The sequence below is a fragment of the Xyrauchen texanus genome, chromosome 14 (assembly GCF_025860055.1).
Source record: "Xyrauchen texanus isolate HMW12.3.18 chromosome 14, RBS_HiC_50CHRs, whole genome shotgun sequence".
In the NCBI taxonomy this organism is placed as follows: Eukaryota; Metazoa; Chordata; class Actinopteri; order Cypriniformes; family Catostomidae; genus Xyrauchen; species Xyrauchen texanus.
This window is the reverse complement of record NC_068289.1, coordinates 21365503-21381058: the sequence shown is the minus strand read 5'-3', so window position 1 is coordinate 21381058 and position 15556 is coordinate 21365503. Positions and strand designations below refer to the sequence as shown.

The following is a 15556-nucleotide window of genomic DNA, read 5'->3' as shown; positions in this document are numbered from 1 at the left end:
TCCTTGCCCTGCGGAGGTTTCTCCCGCTGATTCAGGGCAAGCACGTCTTGATCCGTTCAGACTGCACCACCACGGTAGCGTACATAAATTGCCGAGGCGACGTACGCTCCCGTCACGTCACAACTCGCCCGCCATTTCCTCCTTTGGAGTCAGCCGCGACTCAGGTCGATGCTCGCCACTCATATCCCTGGCGACCGCGATTTGGGGCCGCTTCGGCAGGGCACAGATAGACCTCTTTGCCTCCCAAGACAACTCCCACTGCCCGCTCTGGTACTCCCTAACGGAGGCCCCTCTCGGCACAGACGCGCTGGCACACAGCTGGCCACGGGAGCTGCGCAAGTACACATTTACCCCAGTAAGCCTTCTTGCACTGGTGCTGTGCAAGGTCAGGGAGAAAGAGGAACAGGTCACCTTGGTGGCTCCTTATTGGCCCACCCGGACTTAGTTTTCGGATCTCACACACCTTGCGACAGCACCTCCCTGGCAAATTCCCCTGAGGAAAGACCTCCCTTCTCAGGGACAGGCCACCCTCTGGCAACCGCTTCCAGACCTCTGGAATCTCCACAAATTTTAGAACCTCTGGAACCTCCACGAATCTCCCCTGGATGGGACGCGGAAGACTTATGTGGTCTACCACCTGCAGTCTTAGACACAATCAACCAAGCCAGAGCTACCTCTACTAGGTAACTTTACGCCCTCAAGTGGCATCGGTTCGCAAATTGGTGTACTTCCAGATCATTCCTGCAGGAGAGGTTGTCCCTCTCCACCTTGAAGGTGTGTGTCTGAGCAGCTCTTTGTCTGCTTTGGCGTATGGCGGAAAGGGAATGCCGTCTCCAAACAGAGGTTAGCTCATTGGGTTGTTGATGCTATTTCCCTAGCCTATCACACCCTTGCCATGCCAACCCCCCCCTGCGGGTTCGAGCACACTATATTCTTATAGTGTGGCACCTCCTTAGCAGACATCTGCAGAGCAGCGGGCTGGGCAACACCCAACCCCTTTGCTAGGGTCTACAACCTCAGGGTTGAGTCGGTCTCATCCTGTGTTTTGACAGGTCCGAGCCGGTAGAACTCGGTAATACGGAACAACTGACCGGGTGTTCCACTTGCACCTTGCGCCCTTCACCAAGCTGATCCAGTGCGCCTTCTTTCCCAGATGAGCCAGCAAGCTCTCGCTTTCTGGATGCTCTTCCTCTCTAGCCCTCTGGCCGCAGATTCAGCAAAGGAATTCGCCACCAGATCGAGTGCCCCTTGTTGGGCTTGGGCTCCACAGGCATAGTTCCTGCTTCAGGCAACTCCCTGTGACGTATTTTCCGTGGTACGGTCCCCCCACTGACAGGACCCACGTTTCCCTGGGGCAGTCCTCGCTGCCCCCCGTTCGCCATATCTGTAGCAACTCCTCCCTTGTCAGGCAGGATCTACCACCACACCATGTCCACGGGTGGCTTGACAACCTCCGTGTGTATTAACCACAATTTACCTCCCCCCAGTTTGGGCAGGTCGTGTTCTCCGCAGGGCCTTTTCTCCCTGAAAGAATACGAACGGGAAAGGACGCCTTACCCGACTCATCTATAGTGTTAAGTGGCCCCAGCCACTTTTTAACTCTATGACGAGAAACATAGAGCGAGAAAAGGCGCTGCTGGCCGGCTGGCTCCCATGCAAGTCATGTCGCCTGTTTCCGTACGGGTACGGGGAACTTAAGAGCGGTGTGTGACACCCTTTATTGGGGGCGTTGGGGAGGGTTACGTGCAGCCTACCTAGGTACTTCTAGCATGCAACAGCCTGCTTGCACCTGGCTCGGCAGCCACGTAACACGGGGTAGTTCGTGCCGTATTTAAGTGGGACCCCTTGTGTCACTACAATAGACACAACGTTGAGTGAGTGACAGAAGGGGAACATCATGGTTACTGTTTTAACCTCCGTTCCCTGATGGAAGGAACGAGACGTTATGTTCCCCTTGCCATATCACTATCCCTAACACTGTAATGTGCCGTAACCATATTCTCAGTGAAAACCTGACTGGCATTCTCTCGCCCCTCTCCCTTTATACCCGTATGTCTGGGCAGGGCGTGCAAATTCTGCCTGCCAACTTGACATTGGCCTTTTCTCAAGTTTAAGTTCAGAGGTATGTGAGGCTCTCAGAAGAGACCCCTTGTGCCACTACAATCGACACGTCTCATTCCTTCCATCAAGGAACGGAGGTTACAACAGTAACCATGAGGATCTGTGTGTTTTGTGTTAAAGTCATTTGTAATATTTCTAACCCTAAAGTGTTTGGCATGGATTGTGACATCACGATTAGCTTATTAGTCATTTGCATTTGTTGTCACTGTGAGATAATATGATGTCATTGATTTTTGCCGGTCATTTGCATTATGCTGGTGTTCTGCATTTGCTCATTCTCCCACCATCTTACCCTGCTTTCACAGGAAGTTCCTATATCACATGACTTCCTGTGCTCCACATGTGTTTAACCTGTTGTATGAAGTATGCTGGGTTGTGACTGTTTGCACTTCTATGCGTGCTTGGCACATTTGCTTCACTAACTGTGTGTAATTGCATGGCATGGTTGACTTTTCAGTCATGTGCTGTAGTCCAGCTTAATAGGTGAATCTCACAAAAACTGTAAAGAAATCAAAAGAAAAGAAAACCAGACTGAAAAGAAAGAAACATGAAATTGTCTTTTACTTAAAGAAAATAGTTTAGCCTGTTTTAGGAGTGTCTAGATCGGTTATTTTCTTGACAATTCAGCACATTTCCCCCAAAGTCTCATACATTTATTTTGCAAAAATTAAGCAAAAAATAGTCATAAGTGGAAATTATCAGGGTTCAGACAGTTTGGAAAAGTGGAGAAAATTACCAAAATTTTCAAAATTGACTTTTTTACTTTATAGGTATGGCATCCATCATTTAAATTTTTCTGTAAAAATTCTTGCAAATTTCAAATCATTTAGAAGATATAAGCCTATACATTTTTGCTAGGCCTGTCGCGATTATCTGATTGCAGTTATTTGTTGATAATAACCACAATAATTTGAGATAACCGCGATTGTTGTGCACTGCAAATTCCAATCACATTTTGCTGTCCAAAAAAGGATTTGCTTTTGTGTTTAATTGTTCAGTGTTATTGCGTGTGAGCACTACAAACTCCTACCGACATGTACCATGAACCGCACTCAGAGCAGCTCCTAAAGAGCGTGATGTACTGTATAAAGATGAACCACTTCTGAAGCACTGTGATGCATGTGCCATCTGCAGAGCTTTGCGCCAAACTCCCACAAAAAATAAATAAGGATTTTAAAAATTAACACCAAGTGTTTCTGTTTCATTTTAAATTAACAATCATGTAATGGCAAATGTACTTACGGTTTTGCTGTCCAGACACTTTTAGGTTGGAAAGAGAAGGATGTAATTATTTTTTATGAAAAGATTGTTTCAGTGCTAAAATTGATTCAGTTTTTTGATGTTGTGGTGCATTATGACACGGGACATGTTTTTGTGAGATTCAGCCACATAGCATTGCCATTAGATGCACCATGCCTGCTTGAGCTTGTTGCACATAAAATGCACTTCTGGGAAGCTTAACTAATTTTACAGTGACCTGTTGTTGGGTATATTGTTTAAATATGAAGTGATCAGTATTTGCTGGGGGCTGGGAATCATTGTGCAGAGCAGCTTGAGTTAGTAGTGTTCATTACTGCAGTATTAGCAGTGCTTCAGCTATCAGTAACACCCTACAGCGCCTACTTGTGACCTTTCAACTTTCCTCTCTTACCCCTGGGCAGCTTTGCTTGCCTTGCCATGACCTGTGTCCGGTCCAATCTGGTCTGATCTAACCTTCATTTTTGTTTCCTTTCCACTTAGCCTTAAAGAAGAATAATATTACTAAATTTCCCAATGTGCACTCGAGGGTAAGGAACTCTTCCATTAGTACCCCAGTGGATGCTACTCAGACCTGGCAAGCATCTCTCTCTTTATTTTTATCATTTATCTCCCTCCATCATGTATCACTTTCTTTCTTTTGACATTGAATACAAAAGCCACTCTTTTGTGTTCTTTCTATCTGTCTTTTCTCTCTCTAACATACATCAGGGCTATTGAAGTCTGACGTTCAATGGTTGAGTCTCCAGGTACTTCACCTTATTGAACTGACCTGATGCATACATTAGTTTGATTAGGTGATGCTGTGACCTGACATATAGGTTCATGTTTAGTCTCATTAGCCTAATGAGCCCCCCCCCCCCATCATCATTACCATAATATGAAAAATAATAAAAACTCATTCTGATTACTGTAATATGAAAGAAATCTCACTCCGATTACTGCTATGTGAAAAAGTATCATTCTGATTACTGTAATGTGAAATATATATATATATATATTTAATGTCCAATTACAGAAATGCAAAAGTCTCCTTTCGATTACAGTCGGGCGTTTACCATTTGCATTGATCGTCTCAGCACATTAGCGTATGAATGGCAAGCTCTACTGGTGGGTGTGATCACATTAGAGATAATTAGATGAACCAGTAAAAAATGTACATCTCTTTGTTTCATACAGATTGCATTGCAGGAGAATATTTGTTTTAAATTTGAATTGTTTTATTTAAAAGTAGACATTTTAAGCTTTCTTTAGACATATGTTTCATGTTTGTGTGATAAGTATTTGCGGAGTTTCAGTTAATTTTTGTGACGTGTTTCAGATATATACTCGTGGATACGAGCATATATTTTTATTTTCTTTATTTTTATTTTCTTTATTTTTCAAAAGGTTTTGTTGTTATTGTGAGTGTACACAAATAAAAGTAGACCCTTTATAGTCTCTAATGATGTCTTACACTTATCTGTATGCCCAAAAATGATGGAGTATTTTATGTTGTTTCCACTGTAATGACGAAAATATCCAGCAGGGTGCGCCGGCGCGTCCGTCGACCCCAGAGGGTTAAATGCAAAAAAAATTATTCCAATTACTATAATGCTAAATAATTTGCATTCTGATTAATGTAATGTGAAAAATCTTATTCGTATTGGTGCTGTAAAATGAAAAAAATCGTCTAGGTTACGAACGTAACCTCCGTTCCCCGATGGAGGGAACGAGATGTTGTGTTGGAGAAGCGACACTAGGGGTCTCTCTTGAGCACCGAATATACCTCTGATCTATGAAAAAAAGCCAATGAGAAGTTGGCAGCTAGTATTTGTATACCCCGCCCCCGGACATACGGGTATAAAGGCGAGGCAAATACTAGAGTTCATTCAGGATTTTTCTGAGGAGCTGGAAATGGTCCGGCCACTACAGCGGCTCGGCTCAGCGACGTGGCCGGGAAGGACACAACGTCTCGTTCCCTCCATCGGGGAACGGAGGTTACATTCGTAACCTAGACGTTCCCCTTCTGTCGCTCTCTCCACGTTGTGTCGGAGAAGCGACACTAGGGGTCCAATTTAAATTACGCCATGCGCTGAGCCGTGTACGTGGTCTGACACAGGAGCGGGCAGGTATTTTTTACGTGCCAGGCGACCAGCTGTATACAGACGGGGCCCTTACACGCACTGAGGGAAGGGTGTCTTACCCAATTTCCTATTCTTTCAGGGGGAAAAGACCCTGCGGAGACCACCCCTACCCAGCTGGGGAGGTAAGGTGGTGAATACATCACATGTGTTTTTAGGCGACACGTGGAAGTGGCGCGGTGGTAGATCCAGCCTCAGCGAGGGGGAGTTGCTACAACACGGTGACCGGAGGACAGCCGGTACTGCCTAAGGAAAACGCGGGTCTGCTCATAAGGGGACCGTATCGCGGAAAATACACACGGGGGGAGTCCGCGTAGGAGTCCTCACCCTGTGGAGCACCTATTCCAGTACAGGGTAGATTTGAGTACCCGCAGTGGATTGGGTCGGCAAGTTCCAACGCCGAACTGCGGACCCATGAGGGCTAGAGAGGAATCAACCAGGGATTCGAGATGAGTGGAATCTCCTGGGAAAAAAGACACACAGTTTTACCTCAAGCGAGGGAAAGGGCGCTATATGCAAGCGATTCACCCGGCCAGCCCGTCAGCGTGTTGCCGAGTTCTACTGGCTCGGACCTGAGAAAACACGGGATGAAACTGACTCAACCCTGTAATTGTAGTATCTCGTAAAGGTGTTGGGTCTCGCCCAATCCGCTTCTCTACAAATGTCTGCCATGGAGGTACCCCTGGCCAGTGCCCACGAGGAAGCAACACTCCTTGTTGAGTGAGCTCGGACCAGCAAAGGGGGGGGCACAGCCTGAGTGTGATAAGCCAATGAAATGGCATCTACTACCCAATGGGAAAGCCTCTGTTTGGAGACAGCGTTTCCTTTCCGCTGTCCCCCAAAGCATATAAAGAGCTGCTCAGAGTGTCTAAAGCTCTGCGTGCGGTCCAGATAGGTACGCAAAGCACGTACTGGACACAGCAACAATGGGCCTGGGTCTGCCTCCTCCCGGGGCAGCGCTTGCAGGTTCACTACCTGGTCTCTAAAGGATGTGGTAGGAACCTTGGGCACGTAGCCCGGTCGCAGTCTTAGGATCACATGAGTGTCTGCCGGACCGAAATCCAGGCAAGTGTCGCTGACAGAGAACGCTTGCAGGTCCCCGACCCTCTTGATGGAGGCGAGCGCAATCAGCAGGGCAGTCTTAAGGGAGAGGGCCCTGAGTCCAACTGATTCTAGCGGCTCGAAGGGAGGTCTCTGGAGGCCCGTGAGGACTACCGAGAGGTCCCAGGAGGGGAACAGGCTTGGCCGGGAGGGATTTAACCTCTGGGCGCCTCTTAGGAACCTGATGATTAAGTCGTACTTACCAAGGGACTTGCCGTCTACTGCGTCGTGGTGGGCCGTGATAGCAGCAACATACACCTTCATGGTGGACGGGGACAGCCTCCCCTCCAACCTCTCCTGCAGGAATAGGAGCACTGACCTAACTGCGCACCTCTGTGGGTCTTCAGCCCGGGAAGAACACCAATTTGCGAACAAGCACCACTTCAGGGCATAGAGCTGCCTGGTGGAAGGGGATCTGGCTTGGTTGATTGGGTCTACGACGGTAGGTGGTAGGCCAGCTAGTTCTTCTGCGTCCCATCCATTGACCAGACGTGTAGTTTCCAGAGGTCTGGATGCGGATGCCAGAGCATGCCCTGCCCCTGAGAAAGAAGGTCCTTCCTCAGGGGAATTCACCAGGGAGGGGCTGTCGCGAGGAGTACGAGGTCCGAGAACCAGGCCCGGGTGGGCCAGTATGGAGCCACTAGTGTGACTTGCTCCTCGTCCTGTGCAACCAGCACCTGTGCAAGAAGGCTCACTGGGGGAAATGCATACTTGCGCAGCCCCGCGGGCCAGCTTTGTGCCAGCACGTCTGCCCCGAGGGGAGCCTCTGTTCAGCCATACCAGAGCGGGCAGTGGGAGGTCTCTCGGGAGGCAAGCAGGTCTACCTGGGCCTTGCCGAATCGTTCCCAAATCAGCTGGACCAACTGGGGGTGAAGCCTCCACTCTCCACTGGGCAAGCGTTGTCGTGACAGCGTGTCCGCTACCACATTGAGTTTGCCGGGGATGTGAGTGGCACGCAGCGACCTGAGCCGCCTGGGCGATTTATGTATGCTTCCGCAGTGGTGCTGTCTGACCTGATTAGGACATGTTTGTCTCGAATTAACGGGAGGAACTGTCGCAGGGCAAAGAAAACAGTCAACAACTCTAGGCAATTGATATCCTAGCACAGCGGGGCCCCTCTCCAAAGGTCCGCAGCTGCGTGCCCTTTGCAAACTGCACTCCTACCCAATTTGGAGGCGTCGGTAGTGACCAGGACGCGTCGGGACACCTGCTGCAGGGGCACTCCTGCCCGTATAAAGCAGAGGTCTGTCCAGGGTTTGAGTGTTTGGCGGCATGCAGGGGGAATTATCATACGGTGTGTGCCGTGGCGCCATGCTCGTCTCGGGACTCGAGTCTGAAGCCAGTGGTGAAGCGGTCTCATATGCATCAACCCCAGCAGCGTGACTGCGGTGGAGGATGCTATATGCCCCAGGAGCCTCTGGAACAGTTTTAGAGGGACCGTTGTGCCTGGCTTGAACTTTGCGAGGCATTTCAGCACTGACTGCACGCTCGTTGGTGAGACATGCAGACATTGAGACTGAGTCTAACTCCATGCCGAGAAAGCAGACGCTCTGAACCGGAGTGAGCTTGCTCTTTTCTCGGTTGACCTGAAGCCCCAAGTGGCTGAGGTGTTTGAGCACCTGGTCTCTGTGAGCGCATAGCAACTCTCGGGAGTGGGCCAGTATGAGCCAGTCGTCGAGGTAGTTGAGTATGCGGATGCTGGCTTCTCGGAGCGGGGCAAGAGCTGCCTCTACGACTTTCGTGAAGACGTGAGGGGACAGAGACATGCTGAAGGGGAGGACTTTGCACTGAAATGCCTGGCCGCCGAACGCGAACTGTAGGAAGGGTCGGTGTCGTGGCAGAATTGAGACGTGGAAGTACGCGTCCTTCAGGTCTACTGCTGCGAACCAATCTAGGTGCCGGACGCATGTTAAGAGTTTGAGCAGTGCTCGGTTGAAAACTCGCAGGTCCAAGATTGGTCGTAAGCCGCCGCCTTTCTTGGGTACAACGAAGTAAGGGCTGTAGAAACCCTTCTTCGTTTCGGTTGGAGGGACAGGCTCTATCGCGTCTTTGAGTAGAAGAGTAGCGATCTCCGCTCGCAGGGATTGGGATTGTTCGCCGTGCACTGCTGTAAAGTGGACGCCTGTGAAGGGGGGTGGGGGCCTGGCAAACTGAATTGCGTAACTGTGTCGGATGGTCCGGGCTAGCCAGCGTGACTGGTTGGGAAGTGAAAGCCACACATCCAATCTCCGTGCTAGGGGCACCAAGGGGACAAGTATTTTCGACGTACCTGGCGGGGCTTCGCAGCGGGGCGGAGCAGGTAGTGTGCCATCGGGAGGCGATGGTGCATCCCGAGGCTTTGGTGCTGAGAAAAGACTCGAATCACTTACCTTGCTCCGCGTACCCGGCAGGGGGCGGGTTAGTGACTGAGGAGGAGGTCCTATGGTGGCGTCCTCTGGACTCGTTAGAACCGGCCGGCCGGGGGTCAGTCATGGGGCTGAAGGCAGACCTGTGGCCACGTCCAGCATGCCGGGACTGTTGAGATATGGGGGCAGAGTGCCGTGAGAACGGCATTTGCGGTCCAGATGAACCAGAGGCAAAGGAAATAGCTCTTTTATTGAGAATTTGGCATATTAAATATATTCAAAACAAAATTCTCCTCCCGGCCCTCCACCGGGGGAAGGAGCGGTCTTACCATCTCCGGAGCTAACGTCTTGGGCTCTGGGTCGTCCGTTTCAGGAGCGCCTGGGAGCCTTCCGGGTCCTCGAGGGGGTCCGTGAGATGGGGGCCGTCTGTTGTTTCTTCGCAAGGGGACGCCCTCGGCGAGCAGACGGGGCATGGCCCGAGGCGGCAGGTTTGCGGCGGGGCAGGATTTCAGAGATTGCCTCCGTCTGTTTTTTCACCGCGGAGAACTGCTGGGTAACGTCCTCGATGGTGTCACCGAAGAGGCCAAACTGGGAGACTGGGGTGTTGAGAAAGTGAGCCTTGTCGGTCTCACGCATCTCGACCAAGTTCAGCCACAGGTGTCGTTCCTGGACCACGAGGGTGGCCATTGCCTGCCCGAGTGACTGCGCTGTGACCTTCGAGGCTCTGAGGGTGAGGTCGGTCGCTGAGCGCAGTTCCTGCAGCACGTCGGGATCAGGGCTACCCACGTGCAATTCTTCTCGGTTGAAAAAGAGCTGCGACCGCAACGTTGTCATGGTCATGTTCTCGCAGTGAGAACATGAACCATCCACAAACGCAGCCTCGGTGTGATCGCTACCCAGACACACAAGACAACGCCTGTGGCCGTCTGAAGCGGAGAGCACTCTACCGCATCCAGGAACTACACAGCGGCGGAATGGCATCTTTATAAAGACGCGTCCTGAAAAGGACGTCCAACGCTCGCTGTGTTTGCTCTTTTAGAGGAAATTGCTCTTTTAAATAAAAGCAACAATGCACAGCTGTGCACAGGAAAGGAGAAAGCCGCTGTTATGCGCCTGCATGCGGATGCGTCAGATCCAACAGCATGCAGATTGTCAGAGGAATACACAGGAACTCTGTGTGTGTGTAACTCGCAACAGACTGCATACACGACCATCGGCTCCGAAGAAATTTTCTGAATGAACTCTAGTATTTTCCTCGCCTTTGTACCCGTATGTCGGGGGCGGGGTAGGCAAATACTAGCTGCCAACTTCTCATTGGCTTTTTTTCATAGATCAGAGGTATATTCGGTGCTCAAGAGAGACCCCTAGTGTCGCTTCTCCGACACAACGTGGAGAGACAGACAGAAGGGGAACTTATTCTTAATACTGTATTGTGATTACATAATTGTGAGAAAAAATATAATTCCGATTACTCTAATGTGAAAAAAATCTGATTCTTAATACTGTAATGTAAAAAAATAATTTTGATTAATGTAATGCGAAACAAAATTCATATTTTTATTTCTGTAAAGCAAATAAAAAATCTAATTCTTATTGTAATGCAAAACAGTTATTCTGATTAATGCAATGTGATAAAAGTCTCATTCCAATTACTGTAATGCGAAAAAGAAAATATAATTCTGAATAATGTTATGTGTTCAAATAAAATCTTATTCTGATTTCTGTAATGCGAAAAAATCGGATTCTTAATAAAAAATCTAATTTCAATATCACACAACAGTAATCACGGAGACTGATGACTGCTTGCATTAGTCTTGTTTAACTTACCCACACTTAGAGATAGATACGTGTTCACTAGTGCCATTTAAACTTGAGTTACTAGAGTTAGGCTTCTGTTGTAGGTACAGTGGCCTCAGCAAGTGTTTGGACATTAAGCCACACTTAAAAGCACAAGAAAGCTTTTCAAGCAATGCATTTCACTAAAAGTCTGTTTGGTTTAAATAATTATACAATTGATTAGATGGCTCAACAATGGCTCAGAAAATTAAAGTTAGTTCAGAGACAAGCTCTGTCAGCATTTGTTTGCAAATGTCATTTAGTTTAATATTTTGTATTTAATGCAATTACAAACTTTTGTAGGTGTTACTTAAGTGCCCAAATACTTTGAGGCCACTGCAAGTTGTAGATGGGTACATTTTCATTTGAATTTGGATTTAAATAAATTTCATTGAACAGGTTTAAAATCATGGACAGTTTTTACCAACAACATTGTCCAAAACAAGCTTCTAGAATGCACAGTATTTCCTATTCCAATTGTTTAATTCTGAAATAAAATGTAAAACACAATAGAATCCAGTGAAACTCAAGCTGCTTTGCCCAGTTGGCCACCAACATGTCCAGAACACCTTGATGCAGAGACTGACAATTTTTTATCCTGTTGTTCTGCTTCAGATCTGAGAAACCAGCCTTACAGGCGCGCTGATGCCGTCCGGAGGAGCATTCGAAGGCGATTTGATGATCAGAATTTGCGGCCAATTAACAGTGCAGAGATAGTCATGTGACGTGTGCAGAATGGATGTGAATGGATGAGCAAGAGGAATGGAGGAGGAGCTTACTGCTCACAAGTGTGAGGATGAAGGACTGATGAAGGGCGTAAGACGATGACAGTGGGGTCGGAAACGTCAGAGCAACTCTTTACAACAAAACAAATGCCTACATTTAACATCTGTCCCGTCAGAATCATTAGTCATTGTTTTGTGATTTTTTTATTTAATTTTTTTGTACTACAAACAGTGTCTTCATCTGCCTTTTCTGGTTTTTGATCTGGAAATGGCAGTTTCTTTATAGAGTAGTTCACACTAAACTGAAAATTCTGTCAGCAGTTCCTCATTTTGTTCCAAATTCATATGACTTTCTTCCATAGATCAATAAGAGAATTTTCATTTTTGGGTGAACTATCCCTTTAAGAAAGAGTGCAAATGTAAAATTATTCAAACACTTTATGTATCATGAATCTGTACAATGGCCTTTTATATTCCAGTGCTTTTGCCACATATCTTGGCTTGATCAGAAGATGTTTAAAGCACTTTTTTGCATCTGAACACAAGGGCTAATGACCTTCCTGAACATGACAGTCATGTTGGGGATGCTGCAGGGGGCCGTGAGCCTGATGCCACTTGCTTGGTCACAGATTTTAATAGCAGAAAACTGCATCGGACACAAGTGGCACATTGCATCAAAAACAAATCTAGGACAACCTTAATTTTTTTCTTTCTTTTTGACGTGAATGATAAGAGGCTGGTAGGGATAGATTTAGTCTTTTCAATGACATGCTCTGTATAAAGCTCCTAGATCACATCTCATTTTCCCCAACTCATGTTAACTGGAGGGTTTTGTGAACTGAATTTTCTTAGAACTATGTTTTTTTTTATGTTTCATCAGCCGAACTATACAAAAAATGTAAACAAAAGTACAACCCATTGAAGAGACTGTACATCTATCCATCACTGCCTCATTGTCATTCCTGTCAAAAATCAAAGATGGAGCTTCTGTTAATAAGAGCTAATATAATTAGTCTATTAGCCACTTTTCCAATATCGGACCTGTGTGAGCCAAGGCTATCGACTGGCTAGTCAGGGCAAATAGCCACAGACCTCGAACCAAACTCGATCTGCATTCCCACCATTGGGCCAATAACTCTGCAGCGTTGCCCAAAAACCTGCCCTTAATTTACTGCTGCGGTGCTGACATCACACACCCCGCCCATTTCACAAGCAAATGGAAGCTCAAGCTAAGATATCATGTTATCTAGTTATAGAATATCGAGTTTATATCGAATGAAAACAGCAAGATAAATTAGCTTTGACAACTCACCGACTGTAACTGCCATGATGCTCCGAGTGGTCTCTCCACTAACAGTGGGACGATGTCGCAGCACACCATCTATGAATGTTCATTGAACCATGGAAAGTAATTTCTTTGGGCACCACCTTTGAGTTGTGCTGTGCCTGCCTTTTTCCCCCCTGAACCTGTACTGTTGTGCGCTGGAAACATAAACTTGGAAGTTCAGAGAAACTCCACTTTTGAAATTGACCCCACCGCAATCCCCAGTTGACTTTGTTTGACCCAAGGGTAATCGGCGGGCCAAAGGCCATAGGCCATATAAAGCCTGAGGAGTCACGATGAAGCTCCGCAAGTGACAGTGGGAACGCAACTGGTCCTGGAATGCATTAGCACGCCCTCATTTGGCCCGATAGTGGAAACGCGGCTAATGAGACTGTCTACACTGGATGTGTCTGTTTCGCCGACAGTAAACAGATGACCCTAGTTCTATTTCAAATATCTTCTGACTGTTACATCAAAGCCAGCAAATAATTTTTCTGGTTTCTAATCTACTTATTTAAATCAGCTTATGTTTCTAACCACATGTATACACAGTTTTAGCAACAATAACATTATAATAACAAGTAACTGTTTAATACAAGTTGAAGTTTCATTGGAAATAAAGTAGGAAACAGGATATTCACTCATTTAACCATTGCTAAAGTTTACTCAAGCTCACAGATGATTGGACCAAGGACATCTTTAGAACATTTACTTCAATGTGCAGACAGCCTCAAGCCTTAGCGTTGCGTTGCTGTCTGTGTAGACATGGTGTCAAACAACATTACACAAAGTGTGCACTTAAAACTTAAGAATACAGCAGTCTTTGGAGATAAATCTGAACCCTGAATGTAGTATTTTCAATAGTTTCATCCATTAATTTTAGGCACGTGCTAATACTTGTTAATACTGCATTAACTGTACGTTTAATGTACAGCTTCTGACCACTAAAGCAATCTTTTCCCCTGTGGCACCTTTGATCCACTACACAATATCAAGTTCTTTATAGAATTCAGTTTCTATAACTCCACTTTTTTCTTCCCCAATATTTTGAGAGTTTAAAGGCAGAAATGTGAAGCCTATGAAAACACTTAAATTAATCCTTCTGTTAAAACGTTTTTACGATTGTTTAAGGGTTTACAGCGTAATGTTGTCATGGCAATGAAGTTGTAAAACTGGATATAACTTTACACAGAAAAGGTTTTAAAGTGATTTCATCACACTAAAATTTTGTTTACGTCTTCTGGCTGTACTTTTAAAACAGTGAGTATTTTAACGTTTACCGATTGGCCTTATTCACTTCTAAGTTCCTCGCTGTAACCTAGATTTTTACATTTTAAAGATATAATGCTGTGGTAATCAGCATTATGCCACAAATACTGTCGAATCAGCTTTACTTGTATTGAACCCAAAATATTCCTTTAAAACACGAAATATGAAAACAGTTTGTGTTTCTTCTAGTTTAATTTAAAACAATGGCAAAAAGATTCACAGAAAAAAAAATGTAAAGCTTTTGTAAATGTACAGATATTTTGCTACAAAATTGTGCTTCATTTTTAACTTTTAATCTTTTAATATTGTAAATATTGTTTAAAAAAAGACATTTCAGCATCCTGTACTACACCATTTGAATATTTTAACTTATGTTTTGTCCTTTACTTTGAATTTTGTATATTTAATTAAACTGAAAACCTGAATCGGGCCTTTTAGACATGCCTTATAGAAACAGCACACTGCCATGATAGAATTGTACATTTCACTTTTACAGTTAAACATCTCATCATATAGCTGCTTAATTATAGCAATTATTCATGTTTTTCTAATCATTGTGCATTCCATTCATAAAAACGGGATTTAACTGGCAAGATTATTATTATTGTTATTATTCTGTCTCAAATAAATAATTTCTTAAAATATCTCATGCATTGTTTGGCACTGCAAATCTGTTCTCAGTTTTTTTGTTTGATACTTGATTTCTCAATGTCTGATTAAATAAACTATTTACACAATTCCAGTTCTCTGTGCTGTTGGGATTTCATTTGGGATTCTGTATAAAGGGTATGAATATAAATGTATGTACAACACTGGTCTTGTGAGAGATCAGCCAAGCTTGGTTCCACTCTCCACTCAACGATCACTCTCCCCGGATGACTAATCACACACACCTGTTCACTATTAGCAACCTCATCAACACGCACTATAAATCACTCACCATAACCCCAGTTCAGCGTCAAGCCTCCAACAGGAACAGACCTCTCTTCTTCGTCTTCTGAGCCCCTGAAGCATCCTGATTGCTGAAAAACGTAACGTTTACTCACCTGAAAACCTCTAACCCCTGTGTCCTCATTCAGTTGTTCTCCAGGACTCCTGTTCGTACCCCCTACCGTCTGCTCTCCAGTATCCCTCCGATTCGCCAGTTAGTCTTCCGAACCTGGTTGCTAAGACTGCTTCTGAAAGAGAGGATAGATATCACTAAGCTGTTACTACCCGATGTCCATATTTCCGAAGTGTTTGTGCTTAACCTGTTGCCTGCCCTGCACCGAGTGATCCTCACAGTATCTGCACCTGAACTTACTATATACTCACCTAACACTCTTGCCACTGAAAATAAAGCTGTGTTTGGATTCACTTACCTCTGCCTCCGTGCTTATATCCTGACAGAAGGCTTGACCATACACCGCTATGAATCCTGCACAGCCCGAAGACGGCGCTTCCGCAAACCCCACT

At 45.9% G+C, this 15556-nt stretch overlaps 1 protein-coding gene across 3 annotated transcripts in view; it reads left to right on the top strand.

The window, feature by feature from the left end:
* Positions 1 to 14837, top strand: part of LOC127654754 (formin-like protein 2) — a 188356-nt gene extending 173519 nt beyond the window's left edge. The window contains exons 26-27 of one of the 3 annotated variants that reach the window (XM_052142091.1): positions 3862 to 3908; positions 11399 to 14837. In XM_052142091.1, coding sequence (XP_051998051.1) covers positions 3862 to 3908; positions 11399 to 11404 — 53 coding nt within the window. In that variant the 3' untranslated portion in view covers positions 11405 to 14837. Of the gene's footprint in view, positions 1 to 3861; positions 3956 to 11398 lie in introns of all 3 variants that reach the window. The other 2 variants (XM_052142090.1, XM_052142089.1) reach the window with 2 other exon arrangements.
* Positions 14838 to 15556: the final 719 nt, after the last annotated feature.